The sequence below is a fragment of the Phoenix dactylifera genome, chromosome 15 (assembly GCF_051530095.1).
Source record: "Phoenix dactylifera cultivar Ajwa chromosome 15, Ajwa_hap1_PhDact_Kaust_v1.1, whole genome shotgun sequence".
Lineage (NCBI taxonomy): Eukaryota > Viridiplantae > Streptophyta > Magnoliopsida > Arecales > Arecaceae > Phoenix > Phoenix dactylifera.
Genome location: NC_143204.1, coordinates 24,630,327 through 24,652,648, shown reverse-complemented (window position 1 = coordinate 24,652,648; position 22,322 = coordinate 24,630,327). Strand labels below are relative to the sequence as shown.

Sequence of the window (22,322 nt, the reverse complement as noted above, 5' to 3'; positions counted from 1 at the left end):
AGAGAGAGAGATCCTAGTGCTTAGATTTGCCCCACCGCAGAACCACGTCCAACGGCTAGTTGTTGGATGTGAATTGGGACAACTGTGGAGGCGCGAATAGCGAACAGCAAATTCTAGAACGGGAGATATAAGTAATAGGGACTCACCGGACCGGGGTGTCGGCCTCTGATCTATGTGAAATGCTGTCTGCTGTCTGCCTGCAGCAGCTGAATGGTGCTTCATTTGATATAGATTTAGGGAAAAAAAAAAGGAGAATTTACTTTCCCATCCCTCTAAAGACTCCACAGTAACAAAAAGTCCTTGTTAATTAAATCTAAAACAACCGGTCCAGAAACTTTCCAAACTGTAATTTCCGGTCCCTGAGCCCCTTTTATTTTGAAATAAGATACCGAAAATGCCCCTTCCCTCATGATCTCCCATCCTTCCGAAGAAGAAAAATTTCAGAGACTTTCCAAACTGTAATCTCCGAGCCGCAGCTGCTGCCGACCGCGGCCTGCCCCCTCCCGCGGCCGCCGCCGGCCCGGCTCGCCTCCTCCCGAGCCCCCTCCCGCGGCCGCGCCGCCGGGAATGCCTCCGCCCCCGCCCCCATGGTGGGAAGGTGCCGAAGAAGAGGAAGAAGGGCGCCGTCCGGCATCCTGCGGCTGTCGCCGGCCACGGCCCGCCCTCCTCCAGCGTCCGCCGTGGCCCAGCCCCTTTCCGGCGCCGCCGGCCTCGCAGAAAGAGAAGAAAGAAGAAGAAGGGAAGAAGAGAAGAAAAAAAGAAAAAAGAAAAGAAAAAGTTTGAACTGGGGTCGACTCCTGCTCTGCTGGGGTCGACTCGTGAGAATCTTGGGTCGACTCGCTCACTTCTACAACAATTTTCTAAGAACACTTAACTGTGTGCACAGTCCTGTTAACTGTGTTCGCAGACAACTTAACTGTGTACCGCCAGCTCGCGGAAGGAGAAAAAAGAAGAAAGAAGAAGAAGGGAAGAAGAGAAGAAAAAAAAGAAAAAAAAAGAAAAAAAGGAAAAAATAAAAATAAAGTTAAATAAGCTTGGAATAATTAAATAAGTTTGGAATACACTTAATCTAACATGACACACAGTTAAATAAGCTTGGAACATATTTAAATCATCCCGGAACACACTTATTCTACCCAGAACACAGTTATTTCGACTGTGCACACAGTTAAGTGTTATTAGAAAATTATTGTAGACTTATGCTGAGCTGGGGTCAAGCTGGGGTCGATCCCTGAAGAGCTGGGGTCGACCCCTAAAGATATGGAGTCGACCCCTGAAATCAGGCAGAAAAACAGCTCTCCGGAAAGCCTGAGAGAGTCGACTCCAGGTGAGCAGGGGTCGACTCGTGCTATTAAGGGGTCGACTCCACGTGAGCAGGGGTCGACCCCAGGTCTGTGAACACAGTTAAGTTGTATGTGAACACAGTTAACTTGTCTAGGAACACAGTTAAGTTGTCTGTGAACACAGTTAACTTGTCTAGGAACACAGTTGTTTAGGAATACAGTTAAGTTGTTTGGGAACACAGTTAACTTGTCTGGGAACACAGTTAAGTTGTCTAGGAACACAGTTAATTTGTCTAGGAACACAGTTAACTTGTCTAGGAACACAGTTGTTTAGGAACACAGTTAAATTGTTTGGGAACACAGTTAACTTGTCTAGGAACACAGTTGTCTAGAAACACAGTTAAGTTGTCTGTGAACACAGTTAAGTTGTTTAGGAACACAGTTATCTAAGAATACAGTTAACTTGTCTAGGAACACAGTTAAGTTGTCTGTGAACACAGTTAACTTGTCTAGGAACACAGTTGTTTAGGAACACAGTTAAGTTGTTTGGGAACACAGTTAACTTGTCTGGGAACACAGTTAACTTGTCTAGGAACACAGTTGTTTAGGAACACAGTTAAATTGTTTGGGAACACAATTAACTTGTCTAGGAACACAGTTAACTTGTCTAGGAACACAGTTGTCTAGGAACACAGTTAAGTTGTCTGTGAACACAGTTAAGTTGTTTAGGAACACAGTTATCTAAGAATACAGTTAACTTGTCTAGGAACACAGTTAAGTTGTCTGTGAACACAGTTAACTTGTCTAGGAACACAGTTGTTTAGGAACACAGTTAAGTTGTTTGGGAACACAGTTAACTTGTCTGGGAACACAGTTAAGTTGTCTAGGAACACAGTTAATTTGTCTAGGAACACAGTTAACTTATCTAGGAACACAGTTAAATTGTTTGGGAATACAGTTAACTTGTCTAGGAACACAGTTAACTTGTCTAGGAGCACAGTTGTCTAGGAACACAGTTAAGTTGTCTGTGAACACAGTTAAGTTGTTTAGGAACACAGTTATCTAAGAATACAGTTAAGTTGTTTGGGAACACAGTTAACTTGTCTAGGAACACAATTAATTTGTCTAGGAACGCAGTTGTCTAGGAGCACAGTTAAGTTGTCTGTAAACACAGTTAACTTGTCTAGGAACACAGTTGTCTAGGAACACAGTTAAGTTGTTTGGGAACACAATTAACTTGTCTAAGAACACAGTTAACTTGTCTAGGAACACAGTTGTCTAGGAACACAGTTAAGTTGTCTGTGAACACAGTTAAGTTGTCTGTGAACACAGTTAACTTGTCTAGGAACACAGTTGTTTAGGAACACAGTTAAGTTGTTTGGGAACACAGTTAACTTGTCTGGGAACACAGTTAAGTTGTCTAGGAACACAGTTAATTTGTCTAGGAACACAGTTAACTTGTCTAGGAACACAGTTGTTTAGGAACACAGTTAAATTGTTTGGGAACACAGTTAACTTGTCTAGGAACACAGTTAACTTGTCTAGGAACACAGTTGTCTAGGAACACAGTTAAGTTGTCTGTGAACACAGTTAAGTTGTTTGGGAACACAGTTATCTAAGAATACAGTTAACTTGTCTAGGAACACAGTTAAGTTGTCTGTGAACACAGTTAACTTGTCTAGGAACACAGTTGTTTAGGAACACAGTTAAGTTGTTTGGGAACACAGTTAACTTGTCTGGGAACACAGTTAAGTTGTCTAGGAACACAGTTAATTTGTCTAGGAACACAGTTAACTTGTCTAGGAATACAGTTGTTTAGGAACATAGTTAAATTGTTTGGGAACACAGTTAACTTGTCTAGGAATACAGTTAACTTGTCTAGGAACACAGTTGTCTAGGAACACAGTTAAGTTGTCTGTGAACACAGTTAAGTTGTTTAGGAACACAGTTATCTAAGAATACAGTTAACTTGTCTAGGAACACAGTTAAGTTGTCTGTGAACACAGTTAACTTGTCTAGGAACACAGTTGTTTAGGAACACAGTTAAGTTGTTTGGGAACACAGTTAACTTGTCTGGGAACACAGTTGTTTAGGAACACAGTTAAATTGTTTGGGAACACAGTTAAATTGTTTGGGAACACAGTTAACTTGTCTAGGAACACAGTTGTCTAGGAACACAGTTAAGTTGTCTGTGAACACAGTTAAGTTGTTTAGGAACACAGTTATCTAAGAATACAGTTAACTTGTCTAGGAACACAGTTAAGTTGTCTGTGAACACAGTTAACTTGTCTAGGAACACAGTTGTTTAGGAACACAGTTAAGTTGTTTGGGAACACAGTTAACTTGTCTGGGAACACAGTTAAGTTGTCTAGGAACACAGTTAATTTGTCTAGGAACACAGTTAACTTGTCTAGGAACACAGTTGTTTAGGAACACAGTTAAATTGTTTGGGAACACAGTTAACTTGTCTAGGAACACAGTTAACTTGTCTAGGAATACAGTTATCTAGAAACACAGTTAAGTTGTCTGTGAACACAGTTAAGTTGTTTAGGAACACAGTTATCTAAGAATACAGTTAAGTTGTTTGGGAACACAGTTAACTTGTCTAGGAACACAGTTAATTTGTCTAGGAACACAGTTAAGTTGTCTGTAAACACAGTTAACTTGTCTAGGAACACAGTTGTCTAGGAACACAGGTAAGTTGTTTGGGAACACAGTTAACTTGTCTAGGAACACAGTTAACTTGTCTAGGAACACAGTTGTCTAGGAACACAGTTAAGTTGTCTGTGAACACAGTTAACTTGTCTAGGAACACAGTTGTCTTGGAACACAGTTAAGTTGTTTGGGAACACAGTTAACTTGTCTAGGAACACAGTTAACTTGTCTAGGAACACAGTTAACTTGTCTAGGAACACAGTTAATTTGTCTAGGAACACAGTTGTCTAGGAACACAGTTAACTTGTCTAGGAACACAGTTGTCTTGGAACACAGTTAAGTTGTTTGGGAACACAGTTAACTTGTCTAGGAACACAGTTAACTTGTCTAGGAACACATTTAACTTGTCTAGGAATACAATTAATTTGTCTAGGAACACAGTTGTCTAGGAACACAGTTAAGTTGTCTGTGAACACAGTTAACTTGTCTAGGAACACAGTTGTCTAGGAACACAGTTCAGTTGTTTGGGAACACAGTTAACTTGTCTAGGAACACAGTTGTCTAGGTACATAGTTAAGTTATCTAGGAACACAGTTAACTTGTTTGTGAACACAGTTAACTTGTCTAGGAACACAGTTAATTTGTCTAGGAACACAGTTGTCTAGGAACACAGTTAAGTTGTCTGTGAACACAGTTAATTTGTCTAGGAACACAGTTGTCTTGGAACACAGTTAAGTTGTTTGGAAACACAGTTAACTTGTCTAGGAACACAGTTAACTTGTCTAGGAACACAGTTAATTTGTCTAGGAACACAGTTGTCTAGGAACACAGTTAAGTTGTCTGTGAACACAGTTAACTTGTCTAGGAACACAGTTGTCTAGGAACACAGTTCAGTTGTTTGGGAACACAGTTAACTTGTCTAGGAACACAGTTGTCTAGGTACATAGTTAAGTTATCTAGGAACACAGTTAACTTGTTTGTGAACACAGTTAACTTGTCTAGGAACACAGTTAATTTGTCTAGGAACACAGTTGTCTAGGAACACAATTAAGTTGTCTGTGAACACAGTTAATTTGTCTAGGAACACAGTTGTCTAGGAACACAGTTCAGTTGTTTGGGAACACAGTTAACTTGTCTAGGAACACAGTTGTCTAGGTACATAGTTAAGTTATCTAGGAACACAGTTAACTTGTCTAGGAACACAGTTGTCTAGGTACATAGTTAAGTTATCTAGGAACACAGTTAACTTGTTTGTGAACACAGTTAACTTGTCTAGGAAAGCCTGAGAGTCGACTCCAGGTGAGCAGGGGTCGACTCGTGCTGTTAAGGGGTCGACTCCAGATGAGTAGAGGTCGACTCCAGGTCTGTGAACACAGTTAAGTTGTCTGTGAACACAATTAACTTGTCTAGGAACACAGTTAACTTTATTTTTATTTTTATTTTATTTTCTTTTCTTCTTTTTCTTTCATTTTCTTTTATTTTCTTTTCTTTTTCTTTTTTTTTCTTCTCTTCTTCCCTTCTCCTTCTTTCTTCTTCCTTCTCCTCTCGCGAGGCCGGCAGCTACGGAAGGGGGTCGGACGGTGGCGGCCACAGGATGGGGCCACCGGGGGGGCAGCGGCTCCTCTTCTTTGGCACCTCCCCACCGTGGGGGCGGAGGTATTTCCGGCGGCGCGGAAGGGGGCAGCGGGTGCGGGAGGGGGCGGGCTGTGGCCGGCGGCAGGCGCGGGAGGGGGTGGGCCGTGGCCGGTGGCTGCCTTTTTCTTCTCCTTCTTCGGTGGGAATGGGAGAGGCGGGGGCATTTTGGTCCCATAAAGCAATGTTGAAATATATATGGACCGGTTGTTAAACAACCGGTCAACAGGGATTTAATGTTAAAGTTCGGTCAATAAATGGACCGCTGAGCAAGTTCCCCAAAAAAAAATTGTGATTATGGTTATAAATATTTTCATGATTTTTTCCCTTATTTTATAAGAGAAGTCCTGGTGAATTGGCTGGCTTTTCATAAATTTTTCAGCCAGCCTAAATGTCAACCAAGCATATAAAAGTTTTAAAAAATAAACCTATGAGTTTTAAATTTATGTTTATTGCTCAACCAAGTATATATTGTTAATAAATGGGCTAATACTTCTTGCATTGCATTCATCGGACAAGTAGAGTATTTTAAATTTTTGACACCAGCAAACTACCAGTCTACAAGTTGATTTATTTTTGAAAGAGAAAAACAAGAAAAAAACTATGTTCTCTATATTTTGACAAGGTTTTTTGAATAACTCTTGCTTGAAATATATATAATTGGTTCTTAACAATGAAAATCAACAAATACTAGATTTCAATTTTTAAAATGTTAGTTATATATTTTTTTATAAAAAAATCGATTATGGAAATTGAGGACAAAGACGAATCACGATGAATTAAGTTTATTTGTTTTAACCTAAATTAGTTATATTGCATAATATTTAAATAACATGTGAGACTTATCTGCAATATTTATGTTGCATAGAGGTTTTATATATGATATAAAGTTGGCACAAAAAGATTATTGTATTCAAGCTCCCGTACGGTGCCAATTTGTATATTTTGAGTTTTTAATTATATAGTCCTAATGTTGGTTCATGGTCGGCCAGCTCTTGAACCCAAAGCGGTGAAGGTGGCTATGAGGATCTGTGCGGGTGTGTGTTTAGTCTCACATCGATTATTTGTTATATAGATCTTGGATGCTTGATTTTCTTTTGAGGATTTTGAGTTGAAGTTATTTTCTTTCATACTTAAATCCATTTTCGACCATCGAGATTTGATGAAAGTTCTTCAAATCATCTTCTGCTGTTTCCCTTCCAATTTTATTTAATTCAAAGAACCTAACACTCCAATCTATAGGAAATGAAAAGGCCATACACTTTGATACCTTTTGGATCATTAGTCAGGACATGCCTAGGAATAAATAAGGCAAAACCCAAAAGTGACCATGTTGGCATTCTTACGTAGGCTAACCTATAGCTATAGGTGAGTTATGTTATTTCCTATCATTCCTTCCACTTGATTTCTTCATCGTAATAAATTTTCATTGTAAGAATGAGTTCTTTTAGTGATGTATTAGATGGAAAGTTGATGATATGGAGCTGATTCTGGAAAAGAAAGCTCGCATCCATAGATTACGGAGTGGTTGTCCTATAACCTTTATAACGGTAACGAAGAGGAAGGCATGCAGATTTGGATATCATGATTGCTCAAGATGTTGGAGATGTGAAGAAACTCTGAAGAAGTCTGAAAGATGTGAATAATTCCTCCTTGGATGATATGTGACATTGCACACAAATGCCATAGAAACTTAAATAATCACATCTTCTGTTCAGGAATTATGCATCTTAATCAGTATATGGAAAAAAGCATCATTTTATCTACTTAATGAGATATCATGTCTAATATCTAGCTGCTATAAGATGAAGGTAGCTTGAGCTTTATGAGATGTAAGGTGCCCAAAGAATGCAGCTAATACTTACAATTGATGCTCATATTGCAATTGATGCTTAATTTCTTAAATTTTGCAATAAAAGCATTACGTCTTTCATGGCACTTCCATACTGAAACAAAAACAACGGAAGTAAATTAACTTTTTCACAAACTTATTACTATAATTGTTTTTTTTTTCAAGACAAGTCTAAAACTGATTATCCAATTTGACAACTCGAAAACCCTGGCCTTCGAGCAACACTTCCAGATTCTTGGGATCGTATGCAACAGCTTCAGTGGGTTAAATCCTCTGAACTGGATCAGGACTAGTTTTTGATGCCTGAATGATGGAATTAAACCCAAATTCTACTCAACTCAATAGTTATAGCTAAGCCTTCTATAAACATAGGATGATGAATGTTTTCCAGGTTTAACCATTGCAGGTGGACCCATGATCTACTGTTTAGAAGGTCCACGTCCTAACTGAACTGCAGATGATCTTCAGAGATGATTCCATGAGCTCCAAAGCCTGCTTTATCTGCAAGATGAAGCTCTCAACATCCAAATCATTAGCTAAGTTTTCCATTAAGACTAGGGATCTTCAACAAGTAGTCCTCGACCACGACAGCTTCAGTTTTACTGGCAAACTCGTCGTCCTCCGAGCCAAAATGACGGCTTTAATTGTTAAGTTCTGATACGGACTCCATAGAGACTGCCAGAAGCGATATACAAGTATGTCTGCAATCCATATGTTTTGATGATAAATTTCTCAGACAAAGAAGCACCACTTCAACAACAAAAAAAAACAAAAAAACATATAGATTTCTTCACTTTTTAAAGCTTAATCGTGGACCAATTCATAAATAGTTTCTACAGGAAAGAAATAAGGGACAGAATATGAACAATAATACATGATCAAACTTTCCCTCCAACTACTTGATAATGAAATATAAACGTCAACTTGCAAATGGCCACATTTCACAGGATGGAGCAAGACGAGTGCTGGGCATCACCGATTCCCATCTGCTGGCACGCCGGGCATGCCGGGGGCATGTGAATGATCGTCTGCTGTTGCTCAGGTTTCTTCTCCTGCACCAGCTTGGGCGGCGGCGGCGGCGGCGGCGGGGGCGGACCAATGCTCACCACCTCAGCAGATTTTCCCACCTTCCTCGTCCGAGCAATCACTTCGATGGGGTCGGCATCACCGGTGACTGTTAGAGTGCTCTTGGCACCATCCACCTCGATTTTATCAACGCCTGCCAATAAGTCACAGCATCATGGGCCTATCATAAGGACAAGAAGAGGAGGACAAAGCTCTCCCGTTCCTTGCTCGTGCTCATCTAACATGTAATACAACAGTAATAGCTTCTTAAGTTACGTAGTTCATATCATTCCTAATAGCCCAACGGATTCCCAGAAATTCCGGCTGAACTTTAACGGAGCGCACGATTTGCAGAAAAGAAAAGCAAAGCAATCTTTCGGCATAAGCTATGAGAGAGTATGGTTTCTTAACTCCCACAATATTCAGACATAAGTACAAAAACGACTGATAAGAAGCTATTTTTAATGAGCGCAAAAGCCTACGAGTAGAAGCTTTGGAGTCATGAAGGGGACAAGTGATCTTAAATGAATCTGTGACTAGTAAAAAACCAGATGTTTTAGAAGATATATGCCACCTTCTAGCCCCGAGACGGCATGTACGAGCTTCTGCTTGCACTTTTGGCAAGAGAGATCAACCTTGAGCACAGTCCTCTTCACCATGGATTAGCTATTCCGAAAGCTCACGATGGTAATGAAATGGATGGTGGTTTCATAGACCAAGGCCAAAAATCTAATTAGGATCTTTCTCAGCAAGGTCTCATTTGTCATCTTCACTGGCCTACAATACATTATTAAACTCTTATTTCCATTCAATTAGCCTTGAGGTTAGCAACTCTTCTTTGTAAAAGCTTAAAGGTGTCTCTATGACTTGTTTCCTTATGGGATGCGCATGTGACACCTGGCTTTGAAGGAACCATAGATAGGCTGCAGCGTTCATAAACCAGCAACGGTCGCAACATGGTTTAAGGCGTCCTTCCAGCATAACTTCCGGCATGGTGATCAGAAGTCCACGACACGTACGTGTTGTTGAATACCGGATACATGATTTAGATTACATTCGTCATCAACTTTTGGCAGGTAAGTGGCAGGTAAATTAACTTCTTCTCAAAAGAACTGGGTAAATTAACTCAGCAGGTTGTTAAATTAAATGGTTTTAAGTGGCCCTTAGATAGTCTCGAGGGTCAGCCCTTTTCATGTGGCGAAAGTCGGTAAGCCTTTGAGGCAACAATATTCAGAGGTCCCCACGCAACCTTGGACTAGGTCTATTCCAGATAGCTCGCACGAATTCTCATAACGTGCGTTGAGTCACAGTCGTCCTTACACCACATTGAATCCTTCGCAAGTCCTAGAGCTCCTCCATCCGATTTGAACAGTGGCGAGATACCACATGCCAACTATTTGGGCTAAGCCCTAAGCTGCTGAGCCTACTACATGCCGGCATATTTATTAAGGGCATGCTTGGTTGGAGGCAGTTAGGCTTGGAAATGAAAATGAGAATAAATAACTTCCATTTCAGCTGCTTGGAAAAGATTCTTCTCTGTTTGATTCCAGAGAGGAATGAAAATACCCAATCCTCCAGAATTCAATCTGAATTCTTTCCTAGTATTCAAATTCTATTTCGATTTCAATTCTGGCTCGATCCCTCCATGATCGAATGAATCTCATGTAATATCAAGATGATGTCCATATACCATATGGAGCTTACATGATTAATACATAGACAGCTGTGATTGAAAGGCTGGACCTCTCACTCAACCACGAATTGGAGATGATTCCGACCCAATAACAGCATTAACATTTCATTCATCGAACATTTATCTTTCGGTGCACCGAACAAAGACTGAGCTCATTTCATAACAAATGGCAAGGTATTAAAGGTCTAAATTTAGCAGCTTCATTTTGTTTATTTTGTCCGCAACCCATTATTGTCGATCATGAAATGTCCAAGGGAAGTTCAATTTGCAAAATGTTAGGAGAGAGCATTGATTCCATTAAACACCAAATATCAGCATATATTCCACACCCAGCTGTTGGCAGATGTACATTTACTCGTACATTTCTTGCTTTCCAATAACGCCTAGGCACTCTTCACGCAACATCAGTTCATTGCTAGGAATTTGACTTGGTCGCTCGTGTAGCTTCGTTTCTCCTGCTACTTTTTCTCAAAATTCTTCGGTGGAGGTTCGGCTCATTTTCGTTCCAAGTAAGAAAAAACGAAAGAAGAAACGGGCAGTTTAGTTGAAGTGGTCATGTCATCGAGGCCTTCATAAAAAAAATAAATGAATAAATAAATCCATTGCCGTTTTCGTTGATGAAGGCTTTCTCAGTACACATCTAGGCCTTCACCAATAGCAATCTGGGGCTTTGTTCGCTTGGATGGTTTTCACTGGTTTCAACTCCATCGTGTTGCTTTAGAATATCGTGTCTTCAGCTTTTCCTGCTGAGAAATGACGAAGGGGCTATGAATTCAGCTAAACCTTTCCTGCTGAGAAATGACGAAGGGGCTATGAATTCAGCTAAACCTTTATCTGACATAAATCAACCAGGCATGTTTCCACAGACTAGGCAGACCTATGCCAGAACCCAGAACACCATTTCATCAAAGTCCGATTCTGGTAAAGGCATTAAAATTCTCAGGCACAGGATCTAAACTGAGGGAAAATTATTCAACATTACCTTTTTGCAATTATGACTTTTAACCAGACTAAATGGATTCATGAAACCTGTTCATACTCCCAAACGACAAGTTTGAAAAGTAATAACTAAAAGAAAAGGAAAAAATATACGGTAAGACAAACATGAAAATCCCTCAAATGTATGACATTTTGACCAAATTTAACAAATATGAAGTTTCTAAAAATTGCTATCCTGGTTTCATGACAAATATATCCGAAAACATAGCATGATACTTAGGCAACAGGGAGACCTACTCCATTGTAAAGTTCCCAAATAATTCCCAAATCGGCTGATTTCTATTTTTGGCTTATCACTTAACGAAATGGAGCAGTAGTTATAATCATCCTCCCCAATCACATACCATACATTACACTTCTGACAAGTCTTCGGCAGACAAGGACTGGTATCTTTCTTTTCATGCATCTTCTCTTCCTTGGGTGGACCTATTCTAATAAATTGTGCTGACTTCCTGTCACCAATCCTATAGAAGGATCAAGGATGATGGAACTCATGCCTTCAATCCCTGCAACTAACTTCATAACCTTCTTCTTCCGCTTAGTACATAACATATCCACTGACACTATCAGTTTTGTGCAACACCAAATAGCACAACTTACAACATTTATGAAGGAATGGAAATTTATACTGAGACTACTGCTTTCATCGACAAACATGTATACAGCATGCGAAAACCAGATTGAACCAAAACAAAACCAGCAATATAGGAGAAAAGAAGAACAAAATGGATATCTGCTTGGCATTCCTGGCGAAAAAATAAAGAAGGGAAAAAAAGAATTTTATAGATTAATACGTGGACCTTTGACATGCTTTTAGTTGAAGATTGTCAGGTGGCATGGAAGAGATGGAAGTTTGAGATCCTATAATGTCAGTATTAATAAAGCCTCCTCCTCCTTGGATTTCTTTTCTTTCTTTCAGCTCCTCTAGATTACCTTTCCCTTTGATTAGGTTCTGTTTTATGCGCCTTGCAGGTTCTGCTGAATCATCTATAGAAGCAACATGATTGGAGATTAGTTGAAGCCGAATTGAAGGGATGGGACAAGTTGGGAACAGAGAAGCTAATGTCGGGCAGAAGGTTCTTTAATGGGTCATCTATGAAATCTTGCTTGGCATTTAATGTGCGTTACTGTACAAGCATTTACTGATATGTGCTACCGAATAGAGGTGACGACTACTGGCCACTGCCTAGACTGTCTGCAACATACTGTTTTCTCCACAGAAAGGGGAAACAAGGTTTGCAGTGTATTGTTGTCAGTCATCCATGAATTAAATTACCTCAATAATTAAGTCAAAGCATACAGCTAAGATTAGCCTGAAGGGACCAAGATGGGTTTCCGTCAAGCAATTTTAAAATGCCAATGTCTCATGCCTCGGCTCGAAGCCAAACTAATAGTCTGGGAGTATGTCCTAAGGACTTAATAAAAACCTGACTACTTCAAGCTTGATCAAGTGTCCCCTTACAAGACGAACCATACCGAGCTTCTCAGATGAAAATCCAGTAGAACCCGGTTCACATGACCAGGCTCCCATGTTGATGCTGTTAAAGGAGCAATCGATTTATAATAATCAAATCAATATCATATTCTGATCATATTTTGGAGAGATCAGTTTTAAGGACAATTCTGTCACAGGTCACTCCAGAATTTGCTCATCAAACAGTCTGGTTAATTGTGACTCTCGAATCTACTAAAATTACTTGTTTGATCAATAAATCAGCGTCAGCTGCCAATTCACCCGTCATAATTGAAGAGAATTTAGGTCCTCACTTGGTAACAATATTATCAAATCCCCAGATCTCCATAATTTTGATCAAAAATCTTATAAGGTGCACCACATGAGTGGGATAACCCATATCTCATACATACAAGCCAAACCATGATATGATCTGAACCTAAATCATGATAAGTTGATTATAAAACTGTAAAAATGGACATATCACCATTATCCCAAAGATGAATGATGAATACTTGCCACTTCTGCCCAAAATTTATGGTGCATCATCTAATAGAGCAATTACATAATCAGAATCCAACAAATCCGGGTCCTTCTAATCCCCAGCATTAATCTTCAGCTAGGAGGGTGACCTGTGCATGAGTTTTCCAATCAGGCATAGTCCCATCCCAACAAGCAAGTTGCCCATAGAATTGGCAATCTACCATTTTAAATGGGCTACATATAGAGGTTATGCAGTCCCTTTCTTAGTCCATAGAGTAGGTGACTAGGTGCTGTATCAACTGGAAAATGTTTCTAGTCACTTTCTTCTTTAAGATGTGGGAATAAGCCACCTAAATCAAATGGCACAAAAAGCCCATAACACTTTACCACTGTCAAAACAATTTGTACAATGTAAATAGGCAATGTTTTATGCCAACAATGTTTAATGCTACAACAAAAATGGTTCAGTTAATTAAATCACTAAACAACCACTAGACCGCATGCTTTTAGCAATAAGCATGATTCAAAGGACCAGCATCCTTAAAAAAATGATGCACTTTGGTCCAGAGCAAGCAGAAAACTCTCACGAGTTTCATCATCTCTTCAGAAATATACAAAAACCAACAAGCAGAAGCAAGTTCATACCTCTAATGTTAGTATGCCTATAAACTGAGGCTGTCTTCTTACCTGCCACAGAAGCAAGAAATTAGTTGAACTAAACATCGAACAGGATTAGAATTCCACTAGGAGAGCCTGTTACTACACATGTCAGCAAGTTAATATCTCATGTTTTTCAGCTGATCTAAATTCTGATGCCTGATCTCGTGGGTTTCTCTTTCCATTTTCTTGAGTTAGGAACTGGAACAAGGTTACATTTCAATAAATGTTTGGCCACAATTCATGACCTTCAATACCTTAATAATCAAACTGAAATATTAGTGCTCATCATAATCAGGCAATGGGGTTTCTAGTATGACAGTTACTGATGCAACCTCAGCCACAAAAGTGGACACTTTGGAGATAGCTCAAGAGGAAGTGGGTCTTGAAAAAAGAAACATAGCAGGAGTGAGTTAAAATACTAGCATTTGGACGACAGTAAACGAAACAAGTATCATCATAAAAATCAAAACAACTATGCTTTTAATACTCTAACAAGCTAAGATGTAAAGAAAAATAAAGAGCAGAATGAGGCGGAAGTATTACTAAAGGATATTGAAAGTTTTGGATGCATGAATGCCACTCCATCAATGAAGCAGCGCTTGGTCTTGAATGTATGTTACTGATAGTACAGCTCACAATTTGTCGTGTCATTTAACCCATAAATACATACACTGACATGGCAGGTAATGTTAAAAATTGAGGGGCCATAACAGAAATTGACCAAAATACACCATATAGGAGATACTTCAACTAACCTTTTTTTCTTTTTTTGGACAGACACTCCTACAGTTTTTGAAGTCGGGACTTTTCTCATTGATGATATTGAATCTTCCTGACCTTGGTACCTCGAGTTGTTGAATCGTATGGAGTTCCTCCCGGGTCATCACTCTTCATATAGAAGTTCACAATCTTCTGATCTAACTCATAGTAATGAACCATTTTCTCCAGAGGTTTCATATCCAGGTCAATGAAGCGTGCCTGCAGAAAAGGTTAAAATAACTTGGGTAGTGAAATTGCTCAGATAACCCGTTAAAAAAAATGCCTGCTCCATGTCTATTTAACAAAGAGGCGAAGACGTCTAAATGCTACCAGAATAGACTCATTTTTTTAATAACTTTTATCCTTTCCAATTTTTTAAGAAAAACAGCACAGTTACTGTGCTTTAACATTAGATGAGAAATGAAAAAACTATTCCATATTGCATTGGCTAAAACATAAAACAAAGTGCAGCAAGGTAAGCAACGGACACCATACAGTAATTTGACACTTATAATACTACATAAATGTGCAATAGCACATAAAATGCACAACATGCACTGTCGTATAAGCAAAACTTGACAGCAATACAAAGTTCGATTAAGCAAAGTAACAGATACTTCATTGCTTGACAAATTTGATGACAGCCTATTGACTCAGGGTATGTGCATATCATCTCATAATAAAGCTCCAAAATGAAAGGAGAAACTAAAGATGGGTATATATACCTTGTATTCAAAGCTTTGATTAGATGATTCAAGAAATATGGAATTATAACCAGATCCTGTACTTCCGCTGTCTACAGGTCTAAAGCTGATCATCAGACTACAATCCTTTGCTGTAGAAGCTATTAGATAATCTCTTACGATTTTCAGCCTTTTCTCAAGAGGAAGAGAATGTAGCGAGGAATACTGATCCAAGAGTTCTGGATCACCTGAATTTTTGCACACCATGCAAGGCTGAGATATAATGTTGTAGTAAGCATGAATAGCACCTTCTATGTCAAGAACATCAAGCTTTTGAGTTGCTAGAAGCTGATCTAGTACTCCAGAACTAAAAATCGTCTCTGAAACGAGTTCAAGGAAGCTTGGTAACTGTAGGCCACTGACCTTGATCAGATCTTCGATAGCCGTGTTTGTTTCATGAGACCGAACAGCTGAACTGTCCATGCCACCTCCCAAGCCCCCAAAAATGAGAGAGCCATTCAAGAATATACGGAAGTTGTTCTGAGGCGTTGCAAATAGTGCTGTCATGGCCTGATATATTCTGTCTTTTGATCCAGAGAACAGATCAAGTGGGTTATATTCACTTACCTTTGATATCTGAAATATGAAGTGCTATGTGTCTGAGATTAAATCTGATTCTCAAAATTTTTTTAAACAAAAGACTGTTAATATAAGCCTTGTCACAATATGATGCGAAGGATACTTGTTTGAACAATTAGGTGGCATGCACTGGTTATAATAATGAGATAGCGACATGGAACAATTATAAGGTCATAAAGAATAACGAAAACAAAAGTTAGTACCAAAATATTTGGTTGATGGAAAGTGATAAGCAGCACTTGGCATGTCATCAGCAAAATGCTATTATCAAAAAGTCACTATAATACCTGATAATGCTTTAATAGTAACTGGAGTTAAAATACTGGTATGTTAATTGAATAGATATATACCTCTCCCTGATGAAGTTTCAGAAACTGATGCATCCTAAATCGTGTTACAGACTTCTTAATAGCATTTGCCTTGGTTATGAATTCCGAAGATGGGAGAAATCCACACTTTGGCTGAACCACTCAAACATGTAAAGCAAAAAAAGCAGCAAAACCAAAAATTAACACATGAAGCTCAGAAAAAAGAACAAAAAACTAGAACTAGAACAAAAACAAATACTGGTCATAGAGAAGCACCTTTATTTCTACTGCAACACACAACTCCACTCTAGGAGTACCTGAGGTAATGCTGAAAATATTATAAACACACTATTTGGGTCATATTACTAGACATCCATATCATAGATCTAGAGAAACCCCCAAAGTCTATACCATGCAAATGATGATGCAAGCATCAATATGCTCCTATAACTATTGATATTAGCATATTAGAGGCTGACTAGTGTTAAAAAGTTAAAGACTAGAAAGATGTTGATAACAGGAGTGCAAAAATTGTGAAAACATAATATAAAAGAACAGAACAAAAATGGACTGAACTTGAGGAAAAACATAGGTGCAGAATTGAACAAAGCGATTAGGCTAGTACCAGAACCTGGAATCAATTATCAGTAAAATTATGTCTTTGAATAGCCAGCTGTGCAGGACATCTAACCTCTTTCTGCAAACAGGGTCCAATGTGGCTGGTCCCTCTGTCTGAGTAATCTCTTCCAATTTCTTTTTCGTTGCCTAAGGCTTTTTTCTTAAATTAGATGATGTTGTTCTACCTATTTGTCTGCCGAGGAACGCAGTAGCTTTCTGGTTGAAAAGAAGTGAAGTGAGGCTTTCCAAGCCGAACGAAACGAAGACTTTCCTTTAAAAACTTGTAACCAATCCCCCCGAGGGGGACGAGGCCATAGGCCGAAGGGGGGTCAACCGGCGTATACAATTTCAATTTCCATTTGAAAAGACTGAAAATGGAATTGAAAACATTCTTAAAAGTACTTTCTATAGCTATAGAAGGCCCTAATTAGAGTGAGTTCAAGTCAGTTAAGAAAACAACAGACAAATCAAAACAACCAAACAAGAATGAATTCTCTCCTCTTGTCCAGTTCAGACCTTCAAAAGATGATCCAAACCCAACAAAACATTTGTTTTTCGATTTTTACATTTTAGATATTTTAGATCATGATTGATTGTGTGAATTCTTATTTTGATGGCCCACAATGTAATCTGTGCTCATGTCTGCCCCTCCAAGTTGGATTCACTCAACTCTCTCTGAATACATTTATGGATATATATGTGTGAGCAAAGTATGCATGCATGCAAATGCATGTGCGAGCAAAGCTTCCCAAAGTAACAAAAATTTCAAGCAAGTAATATTATCCATAATTCATAAAGCTTCAATCAACTCTTAACGGGTTATGTTACCAATCAGCAGAGTTTCTATTATCTCACCATCAGTTTTTTTTCTTTTAAGATAGAAATCTTAGTCACTAGGGACTTTGTGGTGCATGGCAGCTTTTTATTCTCAGAGTTTCCCTCAAGAACATTTACATTTTACAATATAAAAAATTCCACATACTTAGCCATTGTCCAAGTGAAATGCTACACATTTTACAGAACGAGTAGTTGACAAACATATTCAGGAATATTCTCTTGTAAGAACAATTAAATGGATGAGCAACTTGTCTAGTTTCTTATCTGCCTGCAATACTCTTTAAAAGATGTGCCCCCTGACTAACATGCTTTCAAGTTCATCTGTTATATAATATCAGTACTAGCTTTATATGCAAAAGATCTAGAATTTTGAGAATTAGACTTTACCAGTGAAAAGTGAATGGTCAGAAATAAGAAATGCAGAATCACATAAGGCATCAACTTCAGCAGCATCAATTCGCCAGGCAGGACGCTGATCATGGACATTCTTTTTAATGGACTCCAAAAATTCCCTACACACAGTGACACGAATCTGCCATATTAAAAGGAAATTGTTACTTAATAATATGATCAAACAGAAATAATCGAGCTTCAACTTGAAAATGGAGCAGGAAATGATAGATAGTTTGTCTCAAAGACTGAGACCGATAGGTGATATATGAAAGATAGTCAAGAGAATTCGCAGAACCATGATCTTAAATGAAAAGCTAAACTCCTAAATTTAATATGTATGTGTATGTGTATGTGCATGTGCATGTGTGAGGGCTTTTTTTCTCATGATTGGTGGCGGGGTGGGGGTGGGGGATCCATCATTTGCCATCATGAGATGCGATATCATTATTTCCTCTTTTCATTTCCCTTTTGGATAGAGTAATGTTGTTTACTCATTGAAGGCTCATTTAAACCAGTTCAAAATTGAGTATGATCTTGATTAGTAATTAGAAAACTAATATTTTATAGATATTGCCATGTAATTGATTCCTGAATATATGGAAAGACTTGCTGATAATCATAAAAAGGCCCAAGATCCACCAGCAGGCCGTGAGTGAAGCTATGACAAAACATGTGGATCGGCAGATTATATACCTCCAATAGTGATGTCTATTTATTTTCTAGATTCAGTCCATTTTTCTTTATCAGGTATCCTTTTCTTCTAATTTTAATTGAGTTTTTTGTTTGGTTTTCAACTGCAACTGCAGAAACTACCAAAACTAGAAGTCATTTGGCTCAGCCAAAACCAAAATTGGAAATCTGAAACTTCATTTTCCAAACCTAGCTTAGCAAAATGCCATCAACCATCTTACATTAACAAAAAATAAAGATTACAAGGACCAAATAATCATTTGGGTAAATTGTTTGACAAATATCCCAATAGTCATGGATGTTCGGTTTTAGAGCATTTCTAACTCAGAAAAAAAATAAACAAGATAATCTATTTTAACATTATAAACTATAAATTGCTTTCTCACCTCATGACTATTATATATTAAACACCATGAAACCAAAAGGAAAGGCTTAACAACTAAAGAGTCCTATAAGATATGCAATTTACACTTTTCTGATAAATGCATTACCTTCAACAACTCAAGCAAATTACACTGATCTTTACCATTCAAGCCCCCCACCCCACCCCACGCGTGCCCAAAAAAGAAGAAAAGAAAATTTCAAAATCCTTCAAGTCCTAGAATCAAGTACAGAAAGCATCTTTACCACATATTGTAGACAGAAAAAGTTTGGCATTAGATGGTGATACATTAACAGTTTCAGTCTGATGTTTAATACAACAATTATAAAGGTAATGGAACGAGGAAGACTGATAAAAGGCTAGCAGTTAAAATAAAATTTAAAAAAAAAACTACGACATAGAACATAAATATCATACCATGTCATCTATATACTTGGGGCCTAACATATGACTCATCACATACTTGATATAATTTTGCATAGCAATATCTCTTGATTTGGATTCTACAAGTTCTTCAACATCACCCCAAAGAAGTTTTTCATGCCCAGATAGGACTGCACATCCATTCACAGAGTGGGTTGAGCCTTTTGGAACCTTCTGTATCCGTAATACTTTTCCAAGCTGTCTCATAAGCCACCAAAATACACCCGTCACCAGGTCAGCAACAAAAATGAATAAATAAGAATATAACGCACTAATAAGGGGAAAGGAAATCTTGTACCAAATAATTTTATTGACTCTTGTTTACCTGAAATTATAGTGGTTACGATTTTTAGATTTTAGTTCTATTTATAACAATATAAATCATCAAAGAGTAAACAAAAAGAAATTTAATAGCAAAACTACAAAGATGATATCTACCAAATTCCGAAAGGAAGATTTTTTGTCCTTGAAAAAGTTAACTACAAAGAAAGTAAAACCCATCATGCCGCCATTTACAAAATATACTATTGGCCCATCAAACATTAAACATGATGAACAAATTTTAACGAGTTGCAAATGCTACACAGAAAATGATATGTGATCAGAATGCAGCTCGGTAAATTAGTGACAGGCTAGGAAAATAACTTCACAGAAGTATATTCGAATCAATTTAAGTATAATGCCTGAAATGCTACTTATTCATATTAGTTCAGATGAATTACTTTGAAAACACTTTACCAAGAAGAGAGAAGAACCACGATAGCTCAGGACAACATTGGCAGCTCCTTCTCCTTTATAAATCCAATCCTTTGCGTCTTCAGCTCCTAATACCATTGCCATATCCTATAATGAAATAGAAATGTATCTAGACTTATTACTAAATTTAGTGAGATCAATACTGCATTTATTGAATTTAAAAAGAAAAATCTACGTAGCTAGAGTTAGGCTTGCACTACTACGTCAACAATCCACTTCCTACTAATGGGCCTCATACAACTTCGGTCAGCAATTCTGACTCCATACGAGGAGTCTACAGAGAACTCCCTACCACACTGACACGTTGACGCCTTTGGTCAGGTGGTTCCTTCCACAGCTTTTTATCGACGCCCAACCCTGATGGGCCCACAGCCTTGCATCAATTACTTATGTCTAATGATCATACTATAGCAATCATGGTAATTGAATGGACTGGAACTAACAAGAACACAGGGCTCGTTTGGTTCGCGGGAAAAGAAGGGAGGAAAGTGTGGTCAACGGGAAAGTAATGAGATGCCTCTTGTTTGGTTGGAGTTTTCAAAAAAGAGAGAAGGGAAAGTTGTATTCCCATGGGAATGTGATTCCCACATTTCATGGGAAAGTCTTTCCCATGAGAAACATGAGAAAGTTACTTTCCCATGAGGCGGGAATCACTCCATTTTTACTTTTTCCCAAAAAGTCCCTTCAGCATTAAAGAAGCATTAAAGAGGCATTAAAAACCTAATTTTTATTAAGGGCATAATAGGAATTATATATAACTTTCCTAGGAAAGTGGATGGCCAACCAAACATAAGCATCTTGGAAATTTGTCACTTTTCCATGGTCAACCAAACATGCCAAAAGTACTTTCCTAGGCATCCTCTTCCTAGAAATTTGTTTCCCAGGAATCATATTCCTAGGAAGGAAAATGCTTTCCGCGAACCAAACGAGCCCACAGATGGAAACGGGCACGAACCGCGATCCGACTCGGGGCAATACGAATAAGATCAAACCTGAATCCAAACACGCTAAGAAAAGAATGGTTGGGACTAGTGCCCGATAACTAGAAGGATTTGGGCAGGCATTGATCCATGACGTGGAAATGGGCCGACCTGCAGGCCAACTTATATTGTTTGGGCCCTATCGAAACTTTTGCCGATCTTTTGCCCGGGCCCATTTGCATCTTTGGGAAACGCAGCTGGTGTTTCATCTCGCATTTCGTCAAAAAGCTCACGGTTCTCTCGTGGGCACTTCGTCGAAAAGCTTGCAGGAGGCGTGGGACTACAAACGATAAGGGGCTCCGCCTCCTTCCTGCACGCAGCGCGAGCTCGGCGAGGAGTCAAACGGGCTAGGATTCAGCTACTCGGGGAAGGAGCAGAACCGCGAGTGCAGGAGAGGATGGGTTGGAGGAAATCAGAGCGAGAGAGATATTAGTGTTCTGATGGGAAATTAGAGAAGAACTGGAACCAAAACAGATAAGAAATACAAGAGAGGAGTAATGTTTTCGAAGAGAAAGGAGACAGAAGTGGAATTCTTACCCACCCGACGAACCCCAATCCACGACTAATCGGCGACCGCCGATCGGCAGGACCAGGGGGATTCGGCAGAGGAGGAGATCAGTGGAGACGGGGCCGAGCGGCGGATCGGCGATCGGTGGCTCGAAGGCCAAGAAAGGGACCGACGATCGGTGGCGAGGAGACGATAGCGTTGGAGGAGGATCAGAGAGGACGAGGAGGGGCGATGGGGGATCTGGCTTTGCCTTGAACTGGTGTGGGGATGGGGAGGAGAAAAAAGTCCCGCCGTCAAGGCGGCGCCCGCATCGAGGAAATTGGGTGGGGCCGGCAGCCGCCTGTTCAGGTGGAGCCCATGGATCCGTGTACAAATATATATATATATATATATATATATATATATATATATATATATATATATATATATATATATATATATATATATATATTTCCTCCAATTGGATAGAAAGCAGACGTAACTCCGCGTTGGGTTAATTCACTCACTGCTTGCCATTGCGGTCCACGTCAATATGAGATGGGCTAGCCTTCAATTGGACCTGCGTTCGTCA

At 39.0% G+C, this 22,322-nt stretch overlaps 2 protein-coding genes across 22 annotated transcripts; both read right to left on the bottom strand.

Annotated features, from left to right (window-relative positions):
• Positions 1-7,675: 7,675 nt before the first annotated feature.
• LOC103711582 (heavy metal-associated isoprenylated plant protein 2-like) lies at positions 7,676-10,201 on the bottom strand. Its single transcript, XM_008797794.4, has 2 exons — positions 9,062-10,201; positions 7,676-8,641 (listed from the first exon to the last, which is right to left on the bottom strand). The coding sequence occupies exons 1-2, from the start codon at positions 9,144-9,146 to the stop codon at positions 8,364-8,366; spliced, it is 363 nt and encodes a 120-aa protein (XP_008796016.1). The 5' UTR covers positions 9,147-10,201; the 3' UTR covers positions 7,676-8,363.
• Positions 10,202-10,703: 502 nt separating this feature from the next.
• Positions 10,704-22,108, bottom strand: LOC103711547 (inositol-pentakisphosphate 2-kinase IPK1). Of its 21 annotated transcripts, none has more exons than XR_015973480.2 (10): positions 21,781-22,101; positions 20,246-20,350; positions 19,502-19,705; positions 18,007-18,151; positions 16,441-16,481; positions 16,207-16,317; positions 15,260-15,853; positions 14,531-14,753; positions 13,761-13,802; positions 10,704-10,926 (listed from the first exon to the last, which is right to left on the bottom strand). XR_015973480.2 is itself a non-coding variant. In XM_017843922.5 (9 exons), exons 2-9 carry the CDS (start codon positions 20,345-20,347, stop codon positions 14,586-14,588), a joined length of 1,215 nt encoding a protein of 404 aa, XP_017699411.2. In that variant the 5' UTR covers positions 20,348-20,350; positions 21,781-22,101; the 3' UTR covers positions 14,294-14,585. The 21 variants fall into 21 exon arrangements, 11 of the variants coding, with proteins under 11 accessions (XP_017699411.2, XP_038990354.1, XP_008795953.2 ...); XR_015973481.2 differs by having other exon boundaries at positions 10,704-10,923; XR_015973482.2 differs by lacking the exon at positions 13,761-13,802 and adding an exon at positions 11,009-11,098.
• Between the last annotated feature and the right edge of the window lie 214 nt (positions 22,109-22,322).